Raw genomic sequence first — 26,692 nt, forward strand, 5'->3', positions numbered from 1 at the left:
AAAAATCAAAAGCCACAACTTCAAAGTAATTACTTTTAAGTAATTACAAAAGCCGCAACTTCAAAGTAATTAAAACCTAAACAACTAAAAAGATTTTTTATCAACACAAGCTTGTACTGAAATTATTTTTCAAAGATCAGTTTTTTAACCTTTGAAATGCCATATAAAAGAAAAACTCATCATGATTGTCGGCAATCTGTATGCTTTTTTTGTTTTTCAAAATGTGACAGACATATTACTGATTTCATCAAGGAAAGGATACTAGATATTTTTTCTGGAAATTCTATTGACTTTAAGGATGATAGAGTTCCATTGGGCATATGCAGTTCCTGCAGAGCGATGGTACAAAAGCATGGCAAGGGTGATAGAAACTTGCCTCTTCCCAAGCCTCATGACTATAACAAAGTGATTATTAGACCAAAGACCAGAAGATTGGATTCTTGTTTAATTTGCCAAGTTGGCAAACTAAAAGGACATTCTACAAAGCTCACTTTTTTAACCAATCAAGATTTGAAAGAAACATCAAGTAGCTTTGATAAACTATGCTCAAACTGACTCAGTGTAGTCAAAAGAGGAATAACACATGTTTGTTCACAAACCACCAAGTATGAAAACTTAAAGAAAATAATAGCAACTGATTCAAGAACTGCTGAAAAATTTGCGTCCTTTGTAATAACTCAAAAGGTATCCTCTCCACAGGGCACAATTAGGTTGAGCAGAGAAAGTGGTAAAGCATCAACTATTACTCCAGGTACCTCCAGAGCTCAGTGCATATCAAGAACTTCTTTAACTACTTTGGACATGGTTCAAGTTCAAATCAATACTGGCCTTTCAAATAAAAAGATGCAAGAACTGGCTGTAACATTAAACAAGACTACAAATTCAAAAATTATTGAAACAAAATTTAGGGAAAATTTTACAATGGCTGGTTGAAAAGTTGAAGGTTTATTTAAAGTTTCTAAAATCTCACTTACAAATCCATCAACAAAAACTGAAGAATTGGTGGATGTTGTTCATTGCAAGAGTTAAGGAGATTTTTATAACTCAATTCTCAGTGTTAGAGCAATCACTTCATCGCCTCTCATCAAACTAGGTATTGATGGTGGAGGATCTTTTCTAAATTTCAGCTTGAGTGTTATCTCCAATGTTGGATGTCAAAATATCACAAAAGCAAATACCCTTGCTAATGGTGTGATGTTAAATCTGATGACCTCAAAGAACAGGGAACTCCAAGAAACTTCTGATCCATTAAGATGCAATACAAAGCATTCATTGAGAAAGGGAATGGAAAAATGTGCGCAAAAGATTTTCATAATGTTGTTCATAATCCATTGTTTGACCAAGAAGATGTCAAACAAGTTATTGAGTTTATTCCCCCAATGGAACTTCATCTTCTCCTTGGAATTGTAAATCATCTCTACAAATCAATGCTAAAGATATGGCCTAAAGGCAAAGATTGGCCATTATTTCTCAAACTGAAATTGCAACCTTATCATGGTGGAGAGTTTGTTGGAAATGATTGTCATAAGCTTTTGAAGAACATAGATGTTTTGCAAAGAATTGTTGAAAGCGAAAAAGCAGAACACATGCTTGGTTTTGTAAAAACATTCCAACATTTTAAGAGTGTTGTTAGCTCCTGTTTTGGATGGACATCAAATACTGCATATGTTCAACATATCAAAGACTTTAAGAACTCATATCTTCAACTCTCAGTTTCAGTCACTCCAAAAGCCCATGCAGTGTTCTACCATGTTCTTGAATTTATTGCTCTAAAGGGTTCGGCATTTGGCATTTTTAGTGAGCAATCAACAGAAACCTTGCATTCAATCTTCAGTGCTCAATGGGCAAGGTACAAAAGAAACCCTGATCACCCTAGTTATGGAAGCCAGTTACTGAATTGTGTTATTGACTATAACAGCAAGCATCTTTGAATTGGATTATTTAAATAATTCTTTTTTTCTTAACAGTTAAACAGTGATTTCTAGAATTTCATTCTAGACAAAACCTGAGACAAAATTTGTTGATAATAAATATTCTTGTCTGAAATTTTTGTTTATATTAAAAACTATATTTATTAAGTTTATAAAAAAATTTTCAGAAGTATATAGCTTATTTTGCAAGTACAAAATAAAAAAATATCAACAGCAATTTGAAGAAAAAGTAATAAATATCACAACAACAACATAAAGTAATTTTTTTAAAGGAAATCATTTGTTGTCTGTGTATGTGTTTTTTCAATGGGAGATTAAGGTTATATAGGATTTTCCTCTGTTTGATATCTTATTAAAACCCAATTCAGTAAAGATATATTTCCTATTTAAATAAAAGAAGTTGTTACTATTGTGTGTATTTCCAATATTTGGTCAATAATGTTTAGAAAAAACAACAAAGCAAACCTGTGGGTTTAACTACTAAAACAAAATGAGGTTTTTATGCGTTTTAAATTCAGAACAACTAGAAAAAAATTTCTCTATGTGTTTTTTGCTCCTACTTTTGTACAAACAAGGTCAAAAAAACACTCTTTTTTCAGACAAAGTACACACAGATGTGATGTCTAACAACCATAGAATCCCATATCGACTAGTCACCTCATATTGTTACTAGATTAGTTATTTAATGTAACTTTGAATCTTTAAAAGACAGAAAAACCACAAAAAGCTGCTACATTTTGGCCGCTTTTTCAAAGGCGAGGTTTCTACTTTAAGAGCTATATCTTTTCACAGATAAAAGATATCTTGCTCCTTTTTTTTTGCCTAAAAGATACATGCCAAGGCTTCATTCTATTAAATTTTGAAACTTCCATAGTCAATAATAAGGTTATAATAAAAACGTTAAGCATCCGTTGTCTCTTTTTGAAGAGGTTTTAGTGCTATACTCTATGCTTTAGGTCCCTGTACACAAACCACAAGTGTTAAAGAGCTGATTTTTTGTCAGGTTATAGCCAACACATATATGTAAAGAGTTTTTGATATTTTTTAAAAACTCCATAACCCAAAAGTGAAAAAAAAAAAAAAATAGATTCACAACGAAGCTTTAAGTGCAATCAGTAGCGCGAAGAGCTATAAAGCTTTAAATGTGTTTTTCTCCTTAGGCTATAGAGATTAGATTTTAATTTTTACATCTGGTGATACAAGAGACCTTGCAGATTAATGTCCAATAGGTCGTTTTTTTGGTCCTCAAAATTGAGGTTGGGACCATTTTTGGATAGGTGTGTGGGCCTAGGTTTTTTAAATTATACTATGATATTATATTTTGAAATATGCAATACTCATATAATGTAAACATTCATTCAAAGTGATCTAGATGTATTGAAAAACTGAACTTTACCTGCAACTATACTTAAGTAAACTAAAGGGTACTTTGGTGGAACTTCATTTTCCTTGTGATAATAGTTCCATTAAACGAGCTTGTTTTATCTTGTTATATTAGAACTCACTTTCTTTCCTTTTTCATGGACTGGGAATATCATATCCCTCATGAAAAAACTATTTATTATATTAAAAAAAATATATACAAAACTTGACAGCAACTACTGTGGCAATTAGTTGATTTTGAAGCCATATAGAAAAGTAATTTTTTTCAAAAGGGCTTTTTTGAAGCAAATTCGCCCTTTTAATAATAAAAAATTCAAACAATCTTTTAAAAGAAAATAATGAAGATATCATCAGAAAACACTAATCATTGAAAAAATAGATTTTGCCAAAAATGTCAACCCTTTTAAAAAATACTGATTTATATATAACTTAAATTTATTTTTTTAATCAAAAAATAAATAAAGCTGCTAAATTTTAAAATTCTTTTTTTAAAAAAAATATTATGAAATAAATTATTACTACAAAATAACTCAGGTTTTGTACCAAAAACTTTTTTTTTGGTATTTAAAATTTAAGTAACTGATTTTTATTCAAAACTATTACTATTTCTGCCTCAAAAAATATAAATAATCTAAAGGTAATAAAAAATACGGATTGATATAAACTTCATATATAAAAGCATATTTTATGTGTGTGTGTGTGTGTGTGTGTGTGTGTGTGTGTGTGTGTGTGTGTGTGTGTGTGTGTGTGTGTGTAAGTATTATTATGGATAGGTTAGCTGTGCTATGAGTGGGATTTGAGGAAAATTTTTAACTAGCCATTTTTTCTATAAATGAAAGCATTTATAAATAAAAGAGTTATCATAAAAAGAACATTTCTACTTAAAATGTGTACTCCAACAATGATACTAAATTTCAAGAACTTATTTCTGCTTTTAAACAAAAATTTAAATTTAAATGAAAAACAAATCACAATAAATAATGAATAACAAAAAGTTTACTTGATTTGCTTTGCGAATAATTTTATTGAACAATCCCAATACTTGGCTACTTGGTAAGGTTAACTCTTTCTAAAAAATAATGAAATGGCATTAACTTTTATGTTATCTTTACAGTATAACACCAACCCAACCAGATTAATATTTTAGGTTCATATTTTTTGTTTAAACTTAATTTAACGGAGTATTTTATTTTTCAAAATAATAAAATTAGAGTTTACATCACATGAGAACCTGACAATGTAATTTTGTAATTCTTATTATTAATGATAATGAAAGTTCCAGAACCCATGATTTCTTTTTTAACAATCCCTGGTAATTCTTTTGCTTATCTAACAAGGCAATTAGTGCAAATTTGTTTGTAGTATTTGAGCTAATTTTTTAAATTTTTCTGGAATTTTTGACAAATTTAATTTCAAATTTTTATAACTTTAATAAAATAATTAAATTATGAATCTATTTTAACTCTTCTTATTATATATAATATTTTACATTATTTAAAATTTTATAAAAAATCAAAAAAATTTATGATACTAATAAATATTTTACAAAATTTGATTTTAAATATTGATAACTTATAATATATAACTAATAATATAACTTATATATTTATACAAATAATATAATCAACACTTGAAATATAATTTAAAAAATTACTTATTCTCAACATAAAATAATATTATAAATATTTTAAAATAATTAGTAATTTAAAAAACTTGAAAAAATAAAAATTCTAAAAGATGTTAAAGAATAGTAATCAAACTAAAAAATACTTTTTAAGTTTTTTTTTAATTCTTAAGCTGATGTTTCCATTTAATTTATAAAATACAAAATGTTTTTATTTAACTTATAAAATACTAAAAGAAATACAAAAATACTTAAAAGAAACATAATCTTAAATAAATTATTTACTTCTAAAGTCTCTATAGACTTCCTTTGCAGACCAATGCCAAGAAGAATAACCTATAATGTAAAACATTTTTTTATTTACTTAACTATTTTTATATATAAATTACTGATTTGCTAAGAAACAGAGCCAGTTTGTTTACAAAATGTTAATATAACATACCAATAAAAATAATTGCCCCTAAAGCAAAATAAATTTGTAAATGTGATTATAATAAGTTATACAATAATAATATTTCATGCATAAAGTAACTAATATAATTATCATGAATTAAACAATGATATGTTTAATACATTATTATATATAAATATTTGTGTATTTATGTATGTATGCATGCATGCATGCATGCATGTATGTATGTATGTATGTATGTATGTATGTATGTATGTATGTATGTATGTATGTATGTATGTATGTATGTATGTATGTATGTATGTATGTATCTATAAACAATATTAACTAAAACTATATAAATAAAGAATATATACAAATAAAAGTAAAAACAATAAAAACCTTTTGCACCACAGATAGTTGAAATTCCATTTTGTTCATAAAATATAATCTTGATACTATTAAAAAAATGATTACATATTTTAAGTTTATAAAATAATTTTCATTTATTTATTTTTTATGTTTTTTTGTTTCCAGTTTTTAAACTGATTCAATAGCAAACAAAGAGGAATAAAAAAATCTAATAAATGCAAAATACCTCTGAAACAATGTATAAATAATCAATTTTAAATGTTTACAAAATACAAGAAAATAAAAAAAATACCTTCAGGTACAAGATCCATTATAAGATGATAATCAACCATATTTTTAGCATAAAGTTCTAATCGGCTTATATCATACTTTGTAAAACTGAAGAGCAACTCATCCTTGTTTATTGGTGCTGAAATTAGTTTTTAATCAGTTTTTAAAAACAAAGCATATAATATGCCCCCCCCCTCCTTACACACAAATAAAAGGGTCAAAACAGATGCTGGAAATAATAGTGTATGTATGTATGTATGTATGTATGTATGTATGTATGTATGTATGTATGTATATATATATATATATATATATATATATATATATATATATATATATATATATACACTGCCGCTCACGGAAGTTAGGACAAAAAATATTTTTTCAAAAGAACAATATTAAAATGTAATTACGTTATAAAATTATTTACTTATATTAGTAAAATTTATGTTTATATAAAAATAAATTAAGTTAAATAAAATTTGTATCAAAAAAATTCTAAGTTAAGTTATTTTAATGTAAATATATTAAAATAACTAACATTTAAAATAACATAAATTGTACTCACAAGTAAAAGTCTTATCATTTTAAATAAATAAACAGAGAACGCAGAAACATATTAAAGGTCACGTATGAACCTGTATTTTACATTGTCAACTCAAATCTTTTAAGTTTGTCATTTAACAAGTATTTCTATTGTTTACTGTGTTTTTGCAGATATTTTGTGTATTTTGTGTTAGTGTTTTAAAAAATTCAAGTGCAGAAGTTTAAAGGTAAAATTAAAAATTATTTTTTTTTTGTAAATTCAAAATATTGAAAAAATATGCCTAAAGGTAAGCCAATAAGTGTTGAAAAAAGGACAGCAATACTCACTTTGCTTCAAGAAGGCTATACAGTTAGAAAAATAGCTGAAAAATTAAATCTGAGTAAATCAACAGTTAGCTATACGATTTGTCGATATCGAGAATCTGGAAGTTTGGAAGACAGAAATCGTCCAGGTCCTTCTCGCATAACAACAAAAACTGATGACCGACGTATAAAAATCATCAATAAGCATAATCGAATGTTAACTGCTCCACAAATTACAGCTATTTTTAACTGTGATCGAGAAAAAAAAAGTTTCTGTCAGTACAATCAAACGAAGATTGCAAAAAGCTAATTTGCATGGTCGTGTTGCTATCCGAAAACCATATCTACGAAAAGTTAATCGACAGAAGAAATTCCGTTGGGCACAGCTCCACAAAAATTGGACGATGGATGAATGGAAACAAGTACTCTGGACCGATGAGTCAAAATTTGAAGTTTTCGGAAATAAGCGAAGAATTTACGTTAGAAGATCTGCTGAAGAAAAAATGCTAACTCAATGTCTGGTTTCAACAGTAAAACATGGTAAAAGGCTCTGTGATAGTTTGGGGTTGTTTCTCTGAAGTGGGGTTGTTTCTCTGGAGTGTTGTTGTTCTCTGAGTGGGGTTGTTTCTTTGGAGTTTCTTGGGTTTCTTGGGGGTTGTTTCTCTGGAGTGGGATATTTGCATAAAATCGATGGTATAATGAGAGCAGAACATTATAGAGACATCCTGGAAACAAGTGCAATCCCTTCAGGACTTCGATTAATCGGAGACAATTTTACTCTGATGCATGATAATGACCCTAAACATACTGCATTATTATGTAGAAATTATTTAGAATCAAAAAAAGCTGAAAATGTATTACGTGTAATGACCTGGCCTCCCCAAAGCCCAGACCTCAACCCCATTGAGTTACTATGGGATGAACTGGATAGAAAAATTAGAACTGTATGTCCAACATCAAAATCTCATTTATGGAACATTATAGAACAGGAATGGAATAATATTCAAAAAGAAACAATTAGAAAATTAATTGAAAGAATGCCGAGAATAGTTAAAGCAGTTATTAAATCAAAGGGTGGTTTTTTTGACGAAAAAAAAATTTAATTATTATAATGGTTTTTGTACATTTTTATTACATAAAACTGACTAATAATATATTTTATATTGAAAATGTATAAAAAATATAATTTTTATTTATATAAATTAAAAATTCTTTAACGTCATTATATATTAATTTTGCTTTTTCGAAAAAAATCCACTGTCCTAACTTCCGTGAGCGGCAGTGTATATATATATATATATATATATATATATATATATATATATATATATATATATATATATATATATATATATATATATATATACACACACACATACATATACATATATATATCTTTATTTTATCAACAACTTCATATTATTATTTTTACAACTTTAAGTATATTAAAATATGACATCATACTAAAATAGCCTGCTGCCGAGGGCTTCAGTATATACATCGACTGACAAATAGCCTGACTCGCAGTGGAGTACTGCTACATTGACTGAAGGTTTGGAATGGGGCAGCAATCTTTTCATTCATTATTTTTTGTCTTCCTCTTCTTTTTTTTAAAAAGCCGTATCGATTTAGATAAACAAAAAAAGTGAGCAAGTGCTCACATAAATATGATATAGTAGATTAATATATTGTATTTTAAATACTTTTGTTGAAAGTATTTAGTATTTGTACTTAAAATACTTTTGATTAGGATTTTGTACTAATTGAAAATACCTGTAATTCAAATACCGCTTAAAACATTCACAACACTGCACACAAACAACTACACTAACTGTTATGTCATCGTGTCACTCTGCCACTATTTATTTTGAATTATTTCTTATTTTATTTATCTACCTTGGTTTATCTGCCATGGTTTATCTACCTTGGTTTCAATAGAATAATTACCAAATTAATTTGTGAGAATCAACAATTTTAATTTAAAGATGGCTGCCGTGAGCTGCGAAAACGAAATGACTGAAGTTAATAATGAAATTTTACCAGCCATTGTAGATGGTACCTTTTTCAAAATAATAGCCAGATCAAAAAAAAGTAATAAAATACCAACATTATGCTTATTATGTGTACATAATTCAAAGCCATTATCAGGAACGCTGGCGGCAACATCAAATTTTGTTAAGCATTTGAAGGTAATTTTAAAATTTAATATTAGTTAAAATTAATTTACCGTATCTATTATAAACAATATGCAATTAATTATCAACAAACTATTTAATGTTGCATTAAAGGCAAGACAGTACAAGTTAATATAAATCGAAATATACAATACTTATTTAGTTACAACAAAAAAATAAGTAAAAACCTATTTTTTAAAAGGATTTATGTTTACTTTATAGAACTCACACAAGAATCGCTTTGGAGACTATAAGGCAGATATTTAGAGAAAACGAAGCTAGGCAAGGCTGGTGTAGGAAGAATGGCTGATGAAGGCCCTGCTAATAAGAAGTTCAAACAAATTACTTACCATAAAGCAGCATCGGAATTTTTACCACGACGTCATATTATATCGCAAGAAGAAGCTGACAACTTAATTACGAATTATATTACTGAAGAAATGTGTCCTTTGACTACGGTTAAAAAACTGGCTTTTTGTCAACTACTTTGTGTGTTTAATCCTAATTTAAGTGTCATGTGTTGCAAGACTCTTAACAAACGTTTAAATTCAAAGTTTCTAGGATGCATGAAAAAATAAGCAAACTGAAAAAAGCATCATTTGTTTGCACTACTACTGATATCTGGTCAGTCAATAGAAAAAGTTATCTTGGCATTACTGCACATTATATTGAAATGCCACTAGTTGATTCTAGTTTCATGAGCAGCTGTATCCCTTGCTTGCCGTCAATTTTATGGTAGTCAAACATGATACAATTGCTGCAATAATTTCTAAAATTCATTGTCAATATGATCTTAACGTAGAAAAAATCTCAGCAACTGTCACCAACAATGCATCAAACTTTGGAAAAGCATTCAGAGAATTTTTTGTAAAATCAACTACAATTGCAGCAGCAACTAATGTAAGTGTGACTATGGCTCCTAATACTTTTAAAGAGCAAGAGGACATGGAAGAGGACATGGAGATATTCTTTCAGTTTCACCAGAACATAATGATGAGTCCATAATGAGCCGAGAGTATTTCTTTGCCATCTCATGAAACATGTATCAGCCATTCACAGAATCGATTGGCAACGAGCCCTGCACTAGTTATACTAGATGGAAATTTATAAAAAATCTGTTACTTAACCAAAATCAAACAAAATTCTTGTATGTTTTTGTTGTAAAAGAAGTTCTGCCCCCTCATCCATAAATGTCTCAGCAAGATAAATAGATAAAAATAAACAATTGCTTATGTTAAGCAAATAATGTTTATTTTAGCTCATCTGTTTTGAGTTATATTATATGTTTTGAGTTATATAAGTCAATTAAAAAGTTATGAATTATTATGAAACTTAGTAGCAGGGCTGTGGAGTCGGAGTAAAATTTCTAGGTATTGAACGTGCATGTACAAAATATTCAATTAACCCTATATTCATATTAAACCTTCAAAGAACTTTTCATAAATTTAGCAACAAAAAAAATTTTAAATTATCATGTAACATTTTTTAAAGAATTCAAAGAATTTTTCAAAAATTTTATTTTGGAGTCGGAGTTGTACTCTAGAAATTTCAAAGATTGGACTCGGAGTCAGCACTTTTTTTTTACAACTCCACACCCCTGCTTAGTAGGAGAATTGGTAATTTCCACATCCCTCACTAAATCATAAAAATAGGTACAAACACCCTTGAAAACAATTTCAAATAATACTACCAAACATTTCATGCTAAATAAAGTAAAATAAAACAAACTCACATGTTCCAGATACATTGGCTTTTGTTTGAAGCATGCTTATTCCAAGAGATGCTGGAAATTCACGAAACTGGAAAGATAACAGTGAAATAAACCTGTGACGGAAATCTACACCCCAAAAAAAAAGAGTAAAAAAATTAAATTTTAGCATTTAAGCGTAACAACTTTAAACTAACCTTAAAATAATGCTAGAATGTATAGCATAAACACTGCGATATTTGAATGTAAATAGTATTTAAATTAGTAAATGGATTAACAATACGTCATTTCCGATTTTAGAAAATGATAAACATTAAAAAACCCTTAAATCGATTATAACAGCAGGAATTTTACCTAAAATCGATTTTGGCCCACATAATGTAATACAAAAACATTTAGTTACATATTTTAGGTGGGCACTGTAAAAATTGCAAATGTTTTGCATAGCGGGTTAAAAAAATCCATTGTTTAAAAAAATAAAAGTTAAAAACCAGAAGTAAAAAAAATGTTCTTTAAAATAAACATAAATTTTTTTATTGAACATAATTAAAAAAAAAAAAAGTAAAAATAAAAAAACACAGGTAAAAAAATTTTATTTTTTGATATTGAAACAAAGCAAGCCACTCTCAAAACTCATTTATTTAGAAGTTTAAACTTTTCTTTTTATCTGCAGCACAAACCCTCTGAAGTTTCAAACACTATTTTTCTTCAGAGTTTAACATTAACTGAGTAATAGTAATTTTGATTGTTTTACAATCTTCCTGAAGAATTTCTTCATCGAGTTAGCTTATGCAATCATAATATAAATGTAATAAATAATTATAATATTCAGTACAAGATTTATCATTTTTCATATTCATACATTTTTATATTATACATAACATTTAAAAAATCTGTACTTTGTTTCTAAATTTGAAAGCGCTTCAAAGTGTTACAACGCAGCATTAAGAAATATTACAAATATCGACAGGCTTAATCAACATCTTTCATAAATACGCAATAAAATATTATAAAAATGAATTGTATTCTAAAACTTATAAACTTTTATTAATTCATAAGACTATTCATAAATGTAAAATAAAATATTATAAAAATTAAATAAATACAACAATTCATTTTTACATGATGTACATTTGATACATAAAAAAAAAAGATCCTCCAAGAAGATTGTTAAAGGATGCAGAGAATCATAAATTGGTCAACACATTTACAGGTGGCATAAAAGTAAAACCCGGGTATCAAAAACATGTTTTTGCTTCTTATAAGAAAAAAAATTTAACCTGTCATGTGCCAACATTGTGAAGTACTTCTTCATAAAGGAAATGTTTTTTAAATACCACACTTTAGAAAAGTATTAGTAAGTGCTATTTCTATGGGAGATTATTTATTTACATATGTAAATTTTTGAATAAAATTTTATTTTTTGAATAATGTACAATAATAAACAAATAACTCATCAATTTAATTTAAAAAAAAATATGCGAAATATATAGTAAAAAATAATAACATGTAAGATATAAAACATCAAATATAATACGTATTTATAATATTGCAAAAATAGTAAAATCTAATAAATAATTATACAATATATAGAAAGTAAAGATATGTTTAGTATAATATAATAAGTAAAATCTAATATAAAAAAGCAAACAAATAAAATATAATTTATACGTATAAAAACTTATGCAAATGATGAATATATATACTATTCATATCTTTTATTACTGGACCAACTCATTGTATGAACTTAAACTACTCTTTAAGCTTAATTAATCTAATCACCTATAAAGATAAACTTAAAAAGTGTCTTAGTGCTTCCAGTGTTTTTCAAATAACACCATTGTTCCAGTACAATTTTTCATGCTCAATGCTGCACTTTTTAAAGAGTAAATATCTTTATTTCTAGATAAGGACACCAGGCTATGACATAAATTTCTAGGTGCAAGCAGACATAAGCAAAGTCTTGTATTTAAATGAGATGCAAGTGTTTTTAATATTTTGTTGACATTTGCTGCTACTACTTAATCTTGCTTTTTCTAATTGAGCTCCTTTGAATTACTCCACTCTCTTTTATAAATGTCAACATAATCAGTTTTCTAATTAACTATTATACAATATGATATAGTGATTTGAGATCCAGACCTAGGGTTGGGAATACCGGGATCTCAGGATTCCCTGGTTTTTAACAATCCCGAAATCCCGGAATTAAGCATTTAATCCCGGGATTTTTTTTGAAATCATTTTCAGTTGAAAATTTTAAAATTAAATTATTTTTTTCGTTCGATTGCATTTAAATTCGAACTTAACAATTTCGAAATTCTTGCAGTTATGTTTTTGAATAATTGGATTAAAGTTGTTATAACAATTGAAATTGGATTGCAATTACATTCTTAAAAATTTTTAGTGCATGGAATATGACAAAAAAAGTAATTCTGCTGTTTGGAAACATTTTTTAAGAGAAGAAAAAGGGCAAACAGCAATGTGTAAGTCTACTGACTGCAAAAAAATTTTAAAAATTGGAGGTGGTTCAACGAAAGGTCTCCATACTTTCTGTCCATAAAATTAACCTCACACCAACTACTATTTCAGTAAACACACGAGATGAACCACCAATAAAAAAAAAAAAAACGTTAACCAATTATTTTCCGATATTGGAGCGAGAAGAAAAATCACTTCCTGCTACACTTGCATGATTAATAGCCATTGATGGGATTTCGTTCAACATGATATGCCATTCTAGTGATATACATGCAGGTCTTATAGCTACAGGATTCAAAAGTTTACACACAACAGTCAACACTGTGCGTAAAACGGTTGTAGATTACAGCAAAAAAATAAGGAGTTTTATTATTACTGAAATAGCTAGCAAAAAAAAACCTGAATTCGGTGTAGAAGAAAGATTTTCTTTATCTTTTGATGAATGGACATCATTGCGTAACCGTTGCTACATGAATATTAATTTACATGCACAAAATTGTCACTTCTGGAGCTTAGGCTTAATTCGTATAACGGGATCAATGTCTGCAAATAAGTGTATTAGAACAAAAGCTTGCACAACATGAACTTGATTTGAGAAAAGATATTGTTGGTATTATGACTGACAGAGCAAGTGTGATGAAAAAAGTTGGGAGAATATTACCTGTAAATCAACAGTTATGTTTTGCCCATGGTGTGCATCTGGCCGCTATTGAAGTACTATATCAAAAGCAGGATATAGAAAGAGAAATAGATCAGCAATTCGACGAAGACGAACAATCAGATATAGAAGACGATTTTTCAGAGAGTAACTCTTGCGAGGATGATGATTTTTCTGACAATGATAAACTGGTTGATCTTGATGCTAGTCATAATTGGCATCGAGAAAACGAATTTGATGTTACTGATGTAAATTGTGGTCCAGTGATCAAAAAGGTACGAAAAGTAATAGTAATGTTCAGACGATCACCAAAAAAAAAACGATATCTTGCAGAAGTATGTTGCGGCTGAATTTGGGAAACAAATAGCTCTAATTAAAGACTGCAAGACAAGATGGAATAGTCTTTTGTCAATGCTTCAACAATTTCCTTTTTAATTTCCTTAAAATTTTTCTAAAATTTATGTTAAAATCTTTCAAAAACAGGTATTTCAAAATCCCAGGATCCCGGGAATAGGTAAATGTAATCCCGAAATCCCAGGATTTTAAATATAGCACGAGATTACAAACCCTATCCAGACCCCAAAGAAGTCTTGTAACCAACTTGTTAAGCAACCAATATGCCTCTGAAGTGATATTTTAAAAGATTAGCTACAACTATGTGAAATTATTTTATTGTCATCTTATTTTAATTAGTTTATTGTTATTAGTGTATATAATGCATATGTTTGTTATGAGTGTATATAATGCATATGTTTGTTATGAGTGTATATAATGCATATGTTTGTTATCAGTGTATATAATGCATATGTTTGTTATGAGTGTATATAATGCATATGTTTGTTATGAGTGTATATAATGCATATGTTTGTTATCAGTGTATATAATGCATATGTTTGTTTGATAATGTAATATTTAAATCAAGAAAAGCAATCATTCAAAAGTTGCTAAGCAACACCAAGCCACAATAAATCCACCATTGCAAAACTTAATTTCTAGGTTTTCAAAAAGTTTTCAAGCTAGAAAATTAAGCACATGTCAATAAAATTTTAACGTCATTTTGTAAGTCAAAATAATTTTTTAAAAATTTTTGCATAATTTTATATATATATACATATATGTATATAAATAAATATATATATATATATATATATATATATATATATATATATATATATATATATATATATATATATATATATATATATATATATATATATATATAATATATATCATTATATAATTATGTAAGTGGACTTAATAACTCAACAAAAAAATTTCTGAAAAATGAAATATACTACCTTGCCAGTATAAGTCAAGCCATGAGTTTTTAGTATTTTCTTGAAGTAAACGCAACATGATGCAAGAATATTCACCAGTCAAATCATTCTTAAAACAATTATTTTGTTTATTTCAAAACAAGTAAGAAAAGGTTATAATTTTATACCTGTAGATTGTCTGGATGTGTATAATTTTACCAACTGTAAAGTTAGGTTTTAGTCTCTTTGTAAAGTTTATAGTCTCTCTGTAAGGTTGAAAAAATTTATCTCAAATTAAGATATTAAAATAATTAAATAACTGTTCAAATAATTAAATTAAACAAATCAAAGTAAATCAAAATAAAGTTTGAATAACAAAATTTAAATGAGCAAAAAATTTAAATGATCAAAATGAGTTAAATGAAATAAAAAAAAATACTAAAAATAATTTCTTTATCATAACTTGATTAATTGTGACCATGTACTAAATTAATTTGTACACATGGGTCGAATTCCTATCTAACTTCTTGGTTGTTTTTTTTTGTTTAACTTGTTAAAAAACTTTAAAATTGATTTTAATTTTTTTGCTAACTCTGAAATTCTAATAATAATCTTTATTTAAAAGTGCTGATAAAATGAATATTTCTTCATTAATTTAATCTGTTGTTGATTATACTGGGTTTTTATAAACTAACTGTCATAAATGACAACCATACTGGATTGAATTTAAACAGTAAAAACTTCAATTCCTTAGCTTTAATTTTATTTCAAGAGCTGAAATACTTACACTTTATCAGGGTTGGGGTCAAATACGATTTGTATTTGGTAATATTAGGCCATACTGTCATATTTGTATTTGATTTCAAATTTTTAAAAATAATTGTATTTAATTGAAATGTACTTGGTAGTTCCATAAACTAGGTTAAATGGCGCTTTTTTAAGAAAAAACAAGAAATTCATTGTTTATATTTTGTTGTAACAAATGATCTTTTTTAATGCAAAAATAGTTCAGATAAAACTGAAAATTTGAATTCAAGTGATATTTGTTAAAAGACTTGTTTTCATTCTTCTGATTAGTATACTACTTTATATTTCTATTCAGTACAAAATTATGTCTTTCTATTTGGTATTTTATCATTATTGTCTTACAAGTTTTTAAATTGTTCATCAAATAGTTTCAGTAATTGTTTGTCAATTACTTCAACTACAAATTTTAAGTTAAAAATAAAAAATAAAAACACAAATAAATTATTTGAAGAAACATTTTTCTTGTAAAATACAACAACAATATTAAATTGTTCATCAAATAGTTTCAGTAATTGTTTGTCAATTACTTCAACTACAAATTTTAAGTTAAAAATAAAAAATAAAAACACAAATAAATTATTTGAAGAAACATTTTTCTTGTAAAATACAACAACAATATAAGTAACAGAGATTTTTTTATTTATGAGAACTGTTTCAGAGATATGAGCTATTTTCTTTAAATTTTTTTCCTTAAACTAAAAAAGAAATGTATTGTTTCATAGAATAAACAAAAATTAATTCTAGATTTAAGTTAATAAAAAAAATTAAATTGAAGTTGATCATTAGTTTACAAAAAATAAGTTAAAAATGTTTCTACTTTTGTTAACTTAAAATACAATTAATTTAACAAAATTAATAGCATTTGGAAAACGCCAATTACATTTATTTGTAATCCAAGAATTAACCTGTATTTGTATTTGATTAAATGTTTGACCCAAACCTGCCTTTTATGTCTGTATATATGCATTTTTGATTTTAGTTAGTAACTTTACATACTGCATTTGTTTTATAGATTATAAGTTTGAAAGGGAGATTGGTAAGGTTAGAAATATCAAAAATATTTTGCACCTACTATCTGTATTGAATAGAATACTTTTAGAAGTCAAAATTATCAATTTTTTGAAGTTGATTCAGAAAGATTCCACTAGCCACATGTTTTGGATTAGGCACTAGTACCCCTGTATTAACTCACCTACATAAAAAAAAAGTAGAATTTTCTACCTTAGGGTAGGATATACGATATACCCATAGTAAGGTATAAGTTTCTACTTAAGGTAGAAAACTATACCTTTAACATAAAAAATTGTATAACAAATAATTATTTTTAATATAATTCTTAACCTTAGAAGGTAGAAAATTATACCTTACTAAGGGTATATCCCATATTTTACCCTAAAATAGAAATTTCTACCTTTTTTTATACAGTTTTAAAAAAAATTAGCGGCACTTTTTTGCTTTATCCGTTAGCCAATACTGTTGATTTTGATGACTTTAATGCTCATCATACTGACAAGCTTCTAGAATCTCTAACTTTGCTGGCACTAAAGCTTGAAGCTTTTGTCCTCCTCAATTTCCCGGACAACCCTAATTACTTGACTTTGCTTGTTAATTTGTGTCTTGTATCTGACCTTTGTTTATCAGTTTCTTCTCATTTTTCTTTAGTTGTTTCAAATCATGGTAATACTTTACTAAAACTTTATTTTTGTGTTACTTCTATATCAGATCTTATCATCACATTTCTGACAACTACTTTATAAGATTAACTACCTATGGGATTCTTTTTGGTGTTTTTTATAATGGTCTTTGGGCTGATGTTTTTTGTTTTTATGTTGAAAACTGAATCTCTTATGTAATCTCCAGAATTTATTCCTTTTAGATGGTTTCAGGTCAAGTCTCACCACATGGTTTTCCTTTTTTTGAGTAGCAGCTTTTTTTCAATCCTAATTATGTCCGTCATTATTTTCACTATAATTAGCGAGGTTGTTGATTATTTAATTAACAAACTAATTAACTAAAAATCCAACAACTTACTTTGGCAATACGCTAAACAACCACAGGCAACAATTGTGCGTAGTTAAAGACAGATAGAAAAATATCTTACATGCTTTTTATACATTGAAGTCGTACTTGAATCTTATACAACATCAGTTGCAAAACAAGCTCAAGTATACATATAAATGAAAACTAAACAAGCAACTGCTGAAGATGCTAAATAGAGACAACTATTCATGATATCATTAAGCAGATCAAGCCAACAAGGGGCATTATTTAAACAAAACCATGTAGAAGAACAAGAACTACCACACCAAAAACTGACATGATTCACCATTTGGCAATGAAGGACAAACAGATATCAAGCAAAAAATTTTTTTTACTCAACTGCCTTCTAATGGTTTTAAAATAAAAATATTTTAATTAGAGCTTTTTAATTTAGAAATTTTATTTGAAGTTTTTAAACAGAACTGAATCTAACTCATCTTGAATGATATACATATCATTCAAGATAAATATGCGTTGTTAACTTTTATGTTTTTTACAAAATCAGATAAACAAACCATGCCAAAGTTCTCTGTATTTTTTCTTGGACCCAAAGAAATATGAACTTATTAAATTATAGCTGTTATGATTGATTAAAAGATTAATAAATCTTGATCATTAACCAACATACTCCTTGGTATATTTTTGTTTCTGAGAAATAAATTTAAAGCAAAATATTATAAAGTTGCAAAATATTAGGTGCATGTTGTTCTTTCTCAAGAAAGCTTTAAGTATTTACTGAGACATTATAAAAAGGGAATTATGCTTTTGCAAATAGATATTATACAACTTTTCGACCTCCTAACTAACACCAAAATCACTACACTTGAACTTAAAAATATTTTAAGTATAAAAAAAGAAAAGAATGAGACAGCTACAAATAAAGTATTATAAAAAATCTGGAATTCCTCAGGCTAGAAAAACAGTTGTTCCTGTTTCTACTAAGTTTTTACAAAATGTCTACAAAATGTTGCAGTATTTTCTCGCTGTGGGGGAGTCAGGGAAAAGCCTGAAATTTTTATCATTAGTACAATCATTTAATAAATGATTATGATAAAAAATATAAAAACTAACAAATGATTATAAAAACTACAAAAAAATATAATAAAAATCATACATATTATATAAAAATTAAGGAAAATCATATTGGTTAGATTTTCTTATGTAGTTGCTTTTATCTTGGTATCTAAACTACTGCTATCAACATTATCTATCTATATTAAAATTAACTTAAATTGAAAAAAAAAAAAAAAAAAGGATTATCTTTACAGAACTCAAGAGTATAATAACTTTTTCTAATGCTTATGATAAATTTCACTGTCTATTAAAGTTAAAAAGTCTTTTAAAGTATTTTATTCTTAATATACATAAAGAGTTTAGTTTTTGATTTTCTTTTTTATTTATTCATTAAAAAACAAAGATTTTGGAATGTTTCAGTTCTTAGTATCAAATGGTGTGTGTTAAAACAAATATAAAATACCCTTTTTATTTAGCTTTTTTTTTATATATAGTTTGTTCATTTTTCAAAGAGATTTATTAAAATTTTAACAAATAGGTAAAATAGATTAAAATTTCAATTTTTTTCTATATGTGGTCCTAACCTTTTTTCTATATGTGGTCCTAACTTTTTTTTTATATGACCCTAACTTATTTTCTATATGCAGTCCTAACTTTTTTCTATATGAGGTCTTAACTTTTTTTTATATATGTGGTCCTAACTTTTTAAATAAAATTATAAGCAGTCATTGTTAAAAAAACTTTGTTTAAATAAAATTATTAACAGTCGTGGTTAAAACAAACTTGATAAAACTGTGATAGCAAAGATTAAATAATTATGAAATCAATAAAAATAAATACATTATTTATAATAACTAAAAATAGAAATATTTAGATAATAACTGTTAAAAAATAATAAAGTTTTTATATGAGAAATATAAATATAAATTATAATAAATATAAAAATATATAATATTAAAAAATAAGTAATAAGTTTGTTAATTGATAACAAATATATTTTTACTGGACTTTGACGTAAATAAACTGGAACAAATTCTGCATTTTTCCAAAATCTAAATAAATAAAAAAATTTATATATACTTTACTATATATTTTATATTTAATAGAATAAAAAAATAGAAAAAAACTTCACTTTACCCTAGTAGTAGAGACACCCCTACCGTACCCTAGTGTAACTACATTTTATCATGTCCTTATCACATCCCTAGTATAATTACATTTTATCATGTAACATTAGGGTAGCAATAACATTAAAATTTTCCTGTTCATAATCGCTTATTGGTTTGGAAAAAGTAAAAAGTACTATTTATGTGTAAAAAAAGTTTTTATCAAATACTATTTATGTGTATATGTAATGTATGTTATCAAATACTATTAATGTGTAAAAGTACTATTTATGTTTAAAAAAAGTTTTTATCAAATTTTCCATTTATTAAATAAAAATTAATTTGCTAAAGTAAGCAAAATATTTTAAGTCAGTAGGCCAGTGACCTATGACAAACTTTTTGAGTTAACTAAATATCTTGAGCACTGACCTAAGTAAATCTGGAGTTAACCCATATGAAACACCTAGATAGTCTAATTTTTCAGCTGGGCGTTCACTTAACTTTAGCAGGAGTGGAGGAAGGTTGGTTCTAGGTTTGATAACTTCTTCTAATAAATTTGAGCTTTCTTCATCAACTTTATTTACAACTTTTGGTTGATCATCTAAGCATGGAATACATCCGCTGTAGTATTCTATAAGCTGTTGAAGTGTGCGTTTACCATATCCCATCTGAAATATTAAATACAAAAAGATTTATTCACAAGCAATTATAACATATAAAAAACAAAAATAGTCAGAAAAAAAAAAAAAAGTAAACAAATACAGAATTAAAAATAAACATAAAATTTAAAATACAAATTCATGTTAAAATTTGCGGACAAGCTAAATAAAATTGAATTTTACTAATATTTTAGCAGTTATTTCACTAAATCCCACATAACATATACCAATTAAAAATTTTTCATTATTATGAAATTGTTTATTATTATGTTTTGAACAAATGTTGACTATTCAACTAACGTACCATAATTGTTTTAAAAAATAACGATTTTTAATGATTTTAAAGATTTGCGGACATACTTAAGTTTTTCACAAATAGTTGCTAATTTATTGATATTGTAAACAAATATTTTAAGGAAATAATTAAATAGCTTTATTTAAAAATGATTGATGTCACGGGGTATAAGAAATCACTTTTCCTGTGAAAATGTTGGTTGTGAGATCAGTTCAAATGAAAATTAGTTTCTTAAGACACAGCTTTATGGATCCGATAACTCTGCTGATGGATAAATTATGAAGAGATATGAGCTTACTGGATCCACAAAGATTTGATTGCAATCAGAAAGACCATGCAAAACAATATATTGTTAGGAAAAAAGGTTTGTTATACTAAGCAACCAAAAACCTGACTTTTCACTTAGACCTTGTTTGGCTGTTGATTTAAATGAACAAATAAAACATTTTTTATGGAATGAAGTATTTCTACTACATAAATTGTATATGTCATGCAAATGTGTTTAGAAGATATCCAGCTGAAAAATCTATTAAAACAAGAGTCCTCAGCATAAATTTTCTCACGAGGAACTATTTTTCACGTATTTCTCCAAAGGAAACAGGTGAAAAATAAAAAGTGCTAATTTTGAAGATTTTTAATACTTTCTTAGTAATCTTAAAATTCATACAAGTTGCAATTGCAGTGCAATGTTTTATCATTTAAGATTCTGTTGATAATGAGATTTGTTGCATAAAAAGATGTAAAAATATATTAAATAAAAAGACTGTGTTAAACTAAAAAGTAAGAGTTTATTAAATTAATTCATAAAAAAATTATTTTAACCTGTTTGCTGCCAACTACAGGTATACTTGTAGTAAGTTGGCGTCATTTATTTGCCAACTACGAGAATACTCATAGTTAGCGGGATTTTGATTTTTGCCGACTACAAGAGTACTTATAGTAAGCCGGCGTCATGAGTTTACCAACTATGAGTAAACTTGTAGTTATACTAACTTCTTTTAAATAATATTTGTGCATGACTGGCTTTGTCTGTTCATATATATATTTTTTCTTAGCTTCACATTTGATTTCAGAAAATAATACATTTGAGTTTTTATTATAAAAATCCCAGGAACCTAATTTAAATGCGGATAGACAGAAATGGCTTAAAACAGATAAAAGTAAAACATTGATATTGTTTTAATTTTATTTCATGAAAATTAAAGTCTTAACCTATTCTTTTGAATGATACATTCTGAAACATTTGCCAATACATAATGGAGATCTATTTTTACAAACAGCACATTCATATCGTGTTTCTTTAAGTTTTATTTTAGAGCAGACTCAACATGGTTTCGTTGGAAATTTTCTCTTTTCATTCGGTGATATTGAACACAAAATGTGAAAGCTATTGTTGGTAATTCGAGGCACAATTTCAACATTTCGAGGTATAAATAATTCTCTAAAATTAAGAAAGGAAATTGTTTTATCTACTCCATATTTGCTGCTTAGACAGTAAGCATTAAACAAAAAAATATCAAAGAGATAAAGTGCTACTTTTTTATACATCTAATTGTCTTTCTTAGGCAATCATAATATAATACCATTTGATCCGCCCTATCTAGTCCTGACATACATCGATTGTAATCTTTAATAATGTTGGATTTTATTTTCTTCTCTCCTCTCCTGTTTGCAAGTTGCTAATCATTAGCACGTCTCTTTTGTCTTTCCATTTAGCAGCCACTACACCCTCCCTGCTTCAGCTTACAATATCACCCTATTTCAGTTTTGATTTTGTACATTCTTTTGGATTTGACTTTTGGTCAGTTCTTAAAGTACCACAAATGTATGTTTTTTGATTTATCATGTGCTTTGTTAATTCAAAGGAATTGTAAAAGTTATTGGTGTACATGTGATAACCTTTTCCCAGAAATTTTTCCATTAAATCTAAAACAATAGCTCCCATTTGACCCAACAAATGTTTATCGAGAGTTGCCTCGCTAGACCTGAATCTTCATTGTTATTAAAATGCCAAAACCGTAAAATTAATTGGCTTATTTATTTCTTGCATTGCATAGGGATTAGTTTCAACTACCATAGTATTTATAAGCTCTTCTGTAACAAACAGTCTAAAGAAATCTAATGGTTTCTTGCTCTCGATATTTATTTTCAAACCAGGATCGGCAGTAAATTGAATTTGTTTTACAATATTCGACTCATCTTTCCATTGCTTTAAATTTCTAGATGGATTTGTTTCAGAAGTTGTTTCGTCAGGCAAAATATTGCTTATAAGATCTACTTGTTGAGCCTTGTTTTGATTTTGTCTATAAGCAAGACTACCTGTTGTTCTAGCTCTTTTCGACGGCATTAAAAAATCTTCTGCAGTGGCTGCTAGATGAACGTCTGTTAACTGATTGCCATCACTTTCTTCAGTGTTATTATCTTCAGAACCTGATTCTGATGCAGTCAAGCTCGAAGGCATAGTAGTATAAGTGAAAAATGAATCTTCAATATTATCATCTTCACTATCCTCACAATCTTCCATAATCATATGTGCTAATTCAATTGTGGAATATCTGTGTTGAGCTAATATGAGATAGATATATTTATAAATTATCTGTTTATTAAAAAAAAATTACTTATCTATAAAACACATTAATTAGTATACTGTGTAAAAAATCGAAGTGCACACTAAAATGTTTTTTAATATATTAAAAAACATTTTATTGTGTACTTCAAATTTTTCTTCACATTATTAACAACATGTAGTATAATATAGTTATCAAATATAATTTAGCTTCTAGTATAAAAAACACAACAATTTAGAATTAAGAAAACAAAATATAAATTACCTTTTTTACTCATGATAAATGCCAATGTGCATGTGAACGTGCAAAAAAATTGAAACACTAATTATAATAATAATCCATCAAATAAGCTACATTACTAGTCACTGCAATGATTTATACTCATTACAGTGTTATGAGCAAACTCGTACTTCGGCACTGAAAAAAAAAATTCCTTCTCCATTGCCAAAGTACGAGTATACTTGTAGTGCTTATTTTTTGTCAGCTATATTCAGAATAAAAAACACAACAGAATTATTTTAGATTAAAAATATTTCATTTATTGAAATGTTGATATATAGCCTTGGCAATGAGAATAAAACTGCACAAAACAGCCTCGGCAAAAATTAATGATTGCAGACCTTATGGCTCGGCAAAGAAATGAAGCATATTTTAAAATAGCTTGGCAGCGAACATGTGAATTTATGATATTGGGTATAGCAACTGCAACATTAAAGATTTTTAAAATTGAACAGATTCAAACATTGAAATGCAAAAAAACTGTGAGAGGAACTTATTTGAAATGGCAAAACTGTCTAGTTTTGAAAAATGACAAGTTTCACCTTGAATGCACATTGTGTCCTAACTGTGCGAAGGAAAAATTTATCAAATGAACAGACTACAAAAACAAATACAAAACAAACTCACGCTCATTTATGGAAGTTTCATCAATATCGCCATGTTCCTTCCGCTGGCAAATCCAAAAAATCAACGCATCATCAATCTCGCTCAAAAATGATTGACTCGTTTTAAATGTGAAACTACAACATTGACTGATGAAATTGTTGCTAAGCTAGCGTTTAATATCGGACTTAGTTTCAACCAAGTTGCGAATCCATTGGTGCAAAAGCTGATTGAAAATTACAAAAAAGGTTGAAGCTCCCAAAAACGTCGAGAGAGTTCGTCAGACAATTTATAGCTCATCAGCATATGCGAGAGACAAAGTGATGAAGGAAATATTGCTGATAAAATCCAATGGAGGAAAGTTTTCCTATGTGAGTGATGAGGCAACATTTAAACAAATTAAAGTTATGAACATCCATATTTTTGGACCCAACAATTACAATCAAAATCTTGGTATGATCAAAATGGGAAAAGAATGTGATGCTAAAACCCTTTTGAGGTTGCAAAATTATCAATTAATGACCTTCAGCATTGATCCTGACCGAGATTACATTGGTTAAACTATGCATGGGGAAAGTATTTACACTAAATTCGGCTGTCTCTCACAACGACTTCATCACATTTGCTATGATCATGGAATCCTTCTTTGTGTGACACTAGTACTAAAACTACAGAATTTGCTTCAGCTTTATTTTCATGAAGATGAAAATAAAGCTGAAGCAAATTCTGATAAAGAAAACATGGAAGATGAGGAATCATTTGAGTACGATCCTGCATTGCCTAGTTCTAAAATTCTCGAAGATGTTCAAACTACTGTAAAAAAAATTCAAATACTAACTTAAATTAGTCGAAGAGCTTAGAGAAAATGCTCAACCTTTTGGAATCAAATTCAAATTGCTGGTTCTTGATGTCAGAACTCGATGGAACAGTGCATTGAAAATGTTGAAAACTTTCAAAGACATGATCCCAGCTATAAAAAAAACTCCTAAATCATTTGGACATGATTGGCCTGATTATTAGACAAGCATTAGCAAAAATTATTGAAGAAGCAAAAAGACTCTGGCTTAAACATTTTTCACTCCATCCAGTAATAATGGCAGTGATGTTGTGGAAATTGCATCTGAAGCTCATCAGACAGCCAAGCAGAATCCCAATACTTTTAAGTTACATCTTTTCACTTCCTTAAAACGTCGAACAACTTCAAACTTTGTTCCAAAGCTGAAAGACCCATCTAGAAAGAAAAGAGAATCCAATGCCCGACAACAAATCCAAGTCACTGATCCTAACGATCTGACTGCTGATGAATTTAACAACTACGTTATAACTGGATTCAAATTAGAAAAATTATGCATGTTAAAAAATGCGTTGAAATTAATCAAGCCAACATCGATTCGATGTGAACAAAATTTCAAGCAACCACCATAGTAAGAAAAGGGAGAGAATGACAGCTGCAACTTTGAATGACTTAAGTCTTTTGAAAAGTTTTTTTAAGAGTCAATATTAATTTGATTAATGTAGAAAACTTATGGTTCATTAATATAATAATAATAAAAAATTTTAAAACACAAATTTTTCGGAAAACTTCAGTTTATCTTCATAGCTTTTACATTTTTGAAAAAATCTCGGTTTTATCTTGGTCTCGTACGAGATTTTGTTTTGGAAAAATATTGTTTTGTATGGACCGAGAACCGAGATGCAAAAAAAACCCGAGATTCTGAAAGTATAAATATCTGGAACTTAACGCTCCTTGAGTGAGATATAGAAATATCTCATTCAAGAAGCGTGGCTCACACTCCCTTAAAGTGGTTTACGGGAGCAATTTACGACTCTTGCCAAAGTAATTTTTTCCTATTAAAAAAAAAAAAAAAAATCAGTTTCAAGTTTTAGCTTGACTTTTTTTGCTTACAAAATACAATTGCTTATTTTTTTTTTTTTTGCGTAACAGCCACTGTTTTTTTTGGTAGTGCTGAGAGATTTTTTCCCCCTAAAATTTCTCAGCACTGCCAAAAAAAACGGTCAAAGTTTGCAAACATGTAAAATATGGTCAAGTTCGCAAACTTGTTTATAAAAGTATAGCATCATAACTGTAAAAAAGCGCAAAGTTGTTTTAAAAATAAACTAATAATTGTATAATAAACTACAATGCTGTTTAAAAGGCACCAATATTTCAAAAAATAAAAAAGAGCACCAAAAGTTTTTAATTTGTTAGAGCTCACTCATTGGTTTCT

At 27.6% G+C, this 26,692-nt stretch overlaps 1 protein-coding gene across 1 annotated transcript in view; it reads right to left on the reverse strand.

Moving 5' to 3' along the window:
• Positions 1–26,692, reverse strand: part of LOC100199282 (RNA cytidine acetyltransferase) — an 83,285-nt gene that overhangs the window by 15,178 nt on the left and 41,415 nt on the right. Inside the window, exons 16-23 of the mRNA XM_065801063.1 lie at positions 20,491–20,729; positions 19,959–20,007; positions 15,137–15,224; positions 10,727–10,831; positions 5,994–6,110; positions 5,732–5,787; positions 5,224–5,274; positions 4,315–4,383 (exon numbers count right to left, since the gene is read on the reverse strand). Coding sequence (XP_065657135.1) covers positions 4,315–4,383; positions 5,224–5,274; positions 5,732–5,787; positions 5,994–6,110; positions 10,727–10,831; positions 15,137–15,224; positions 19,959–20,007; positions 20,491–20,729 — 774 coding nt within the window. The remainder of the gene's footprint in view (positions 1–4,314; positions 4,384–5,223; positions 5,275–5,731; positions 5,788–5,993; positions 6,111–10,726; positions 10,832–15,136; positions 15,225–19,958; positions 20,008–20,490; positions 20,730–26,692) is intronic.

This window comes from Hydra vulgaris, chromosome 07 (assembly GCF_038396675.1).
Source record: "Hydra vulgaris chromosome 07, alternate assembly HydraT2T_AEP".
NCBI lineage: Eukaryota > Metazoa > Cnidaria > Hydrozoa > Anthoathecata > Hydridae > Hydra > Hydra vulgaris.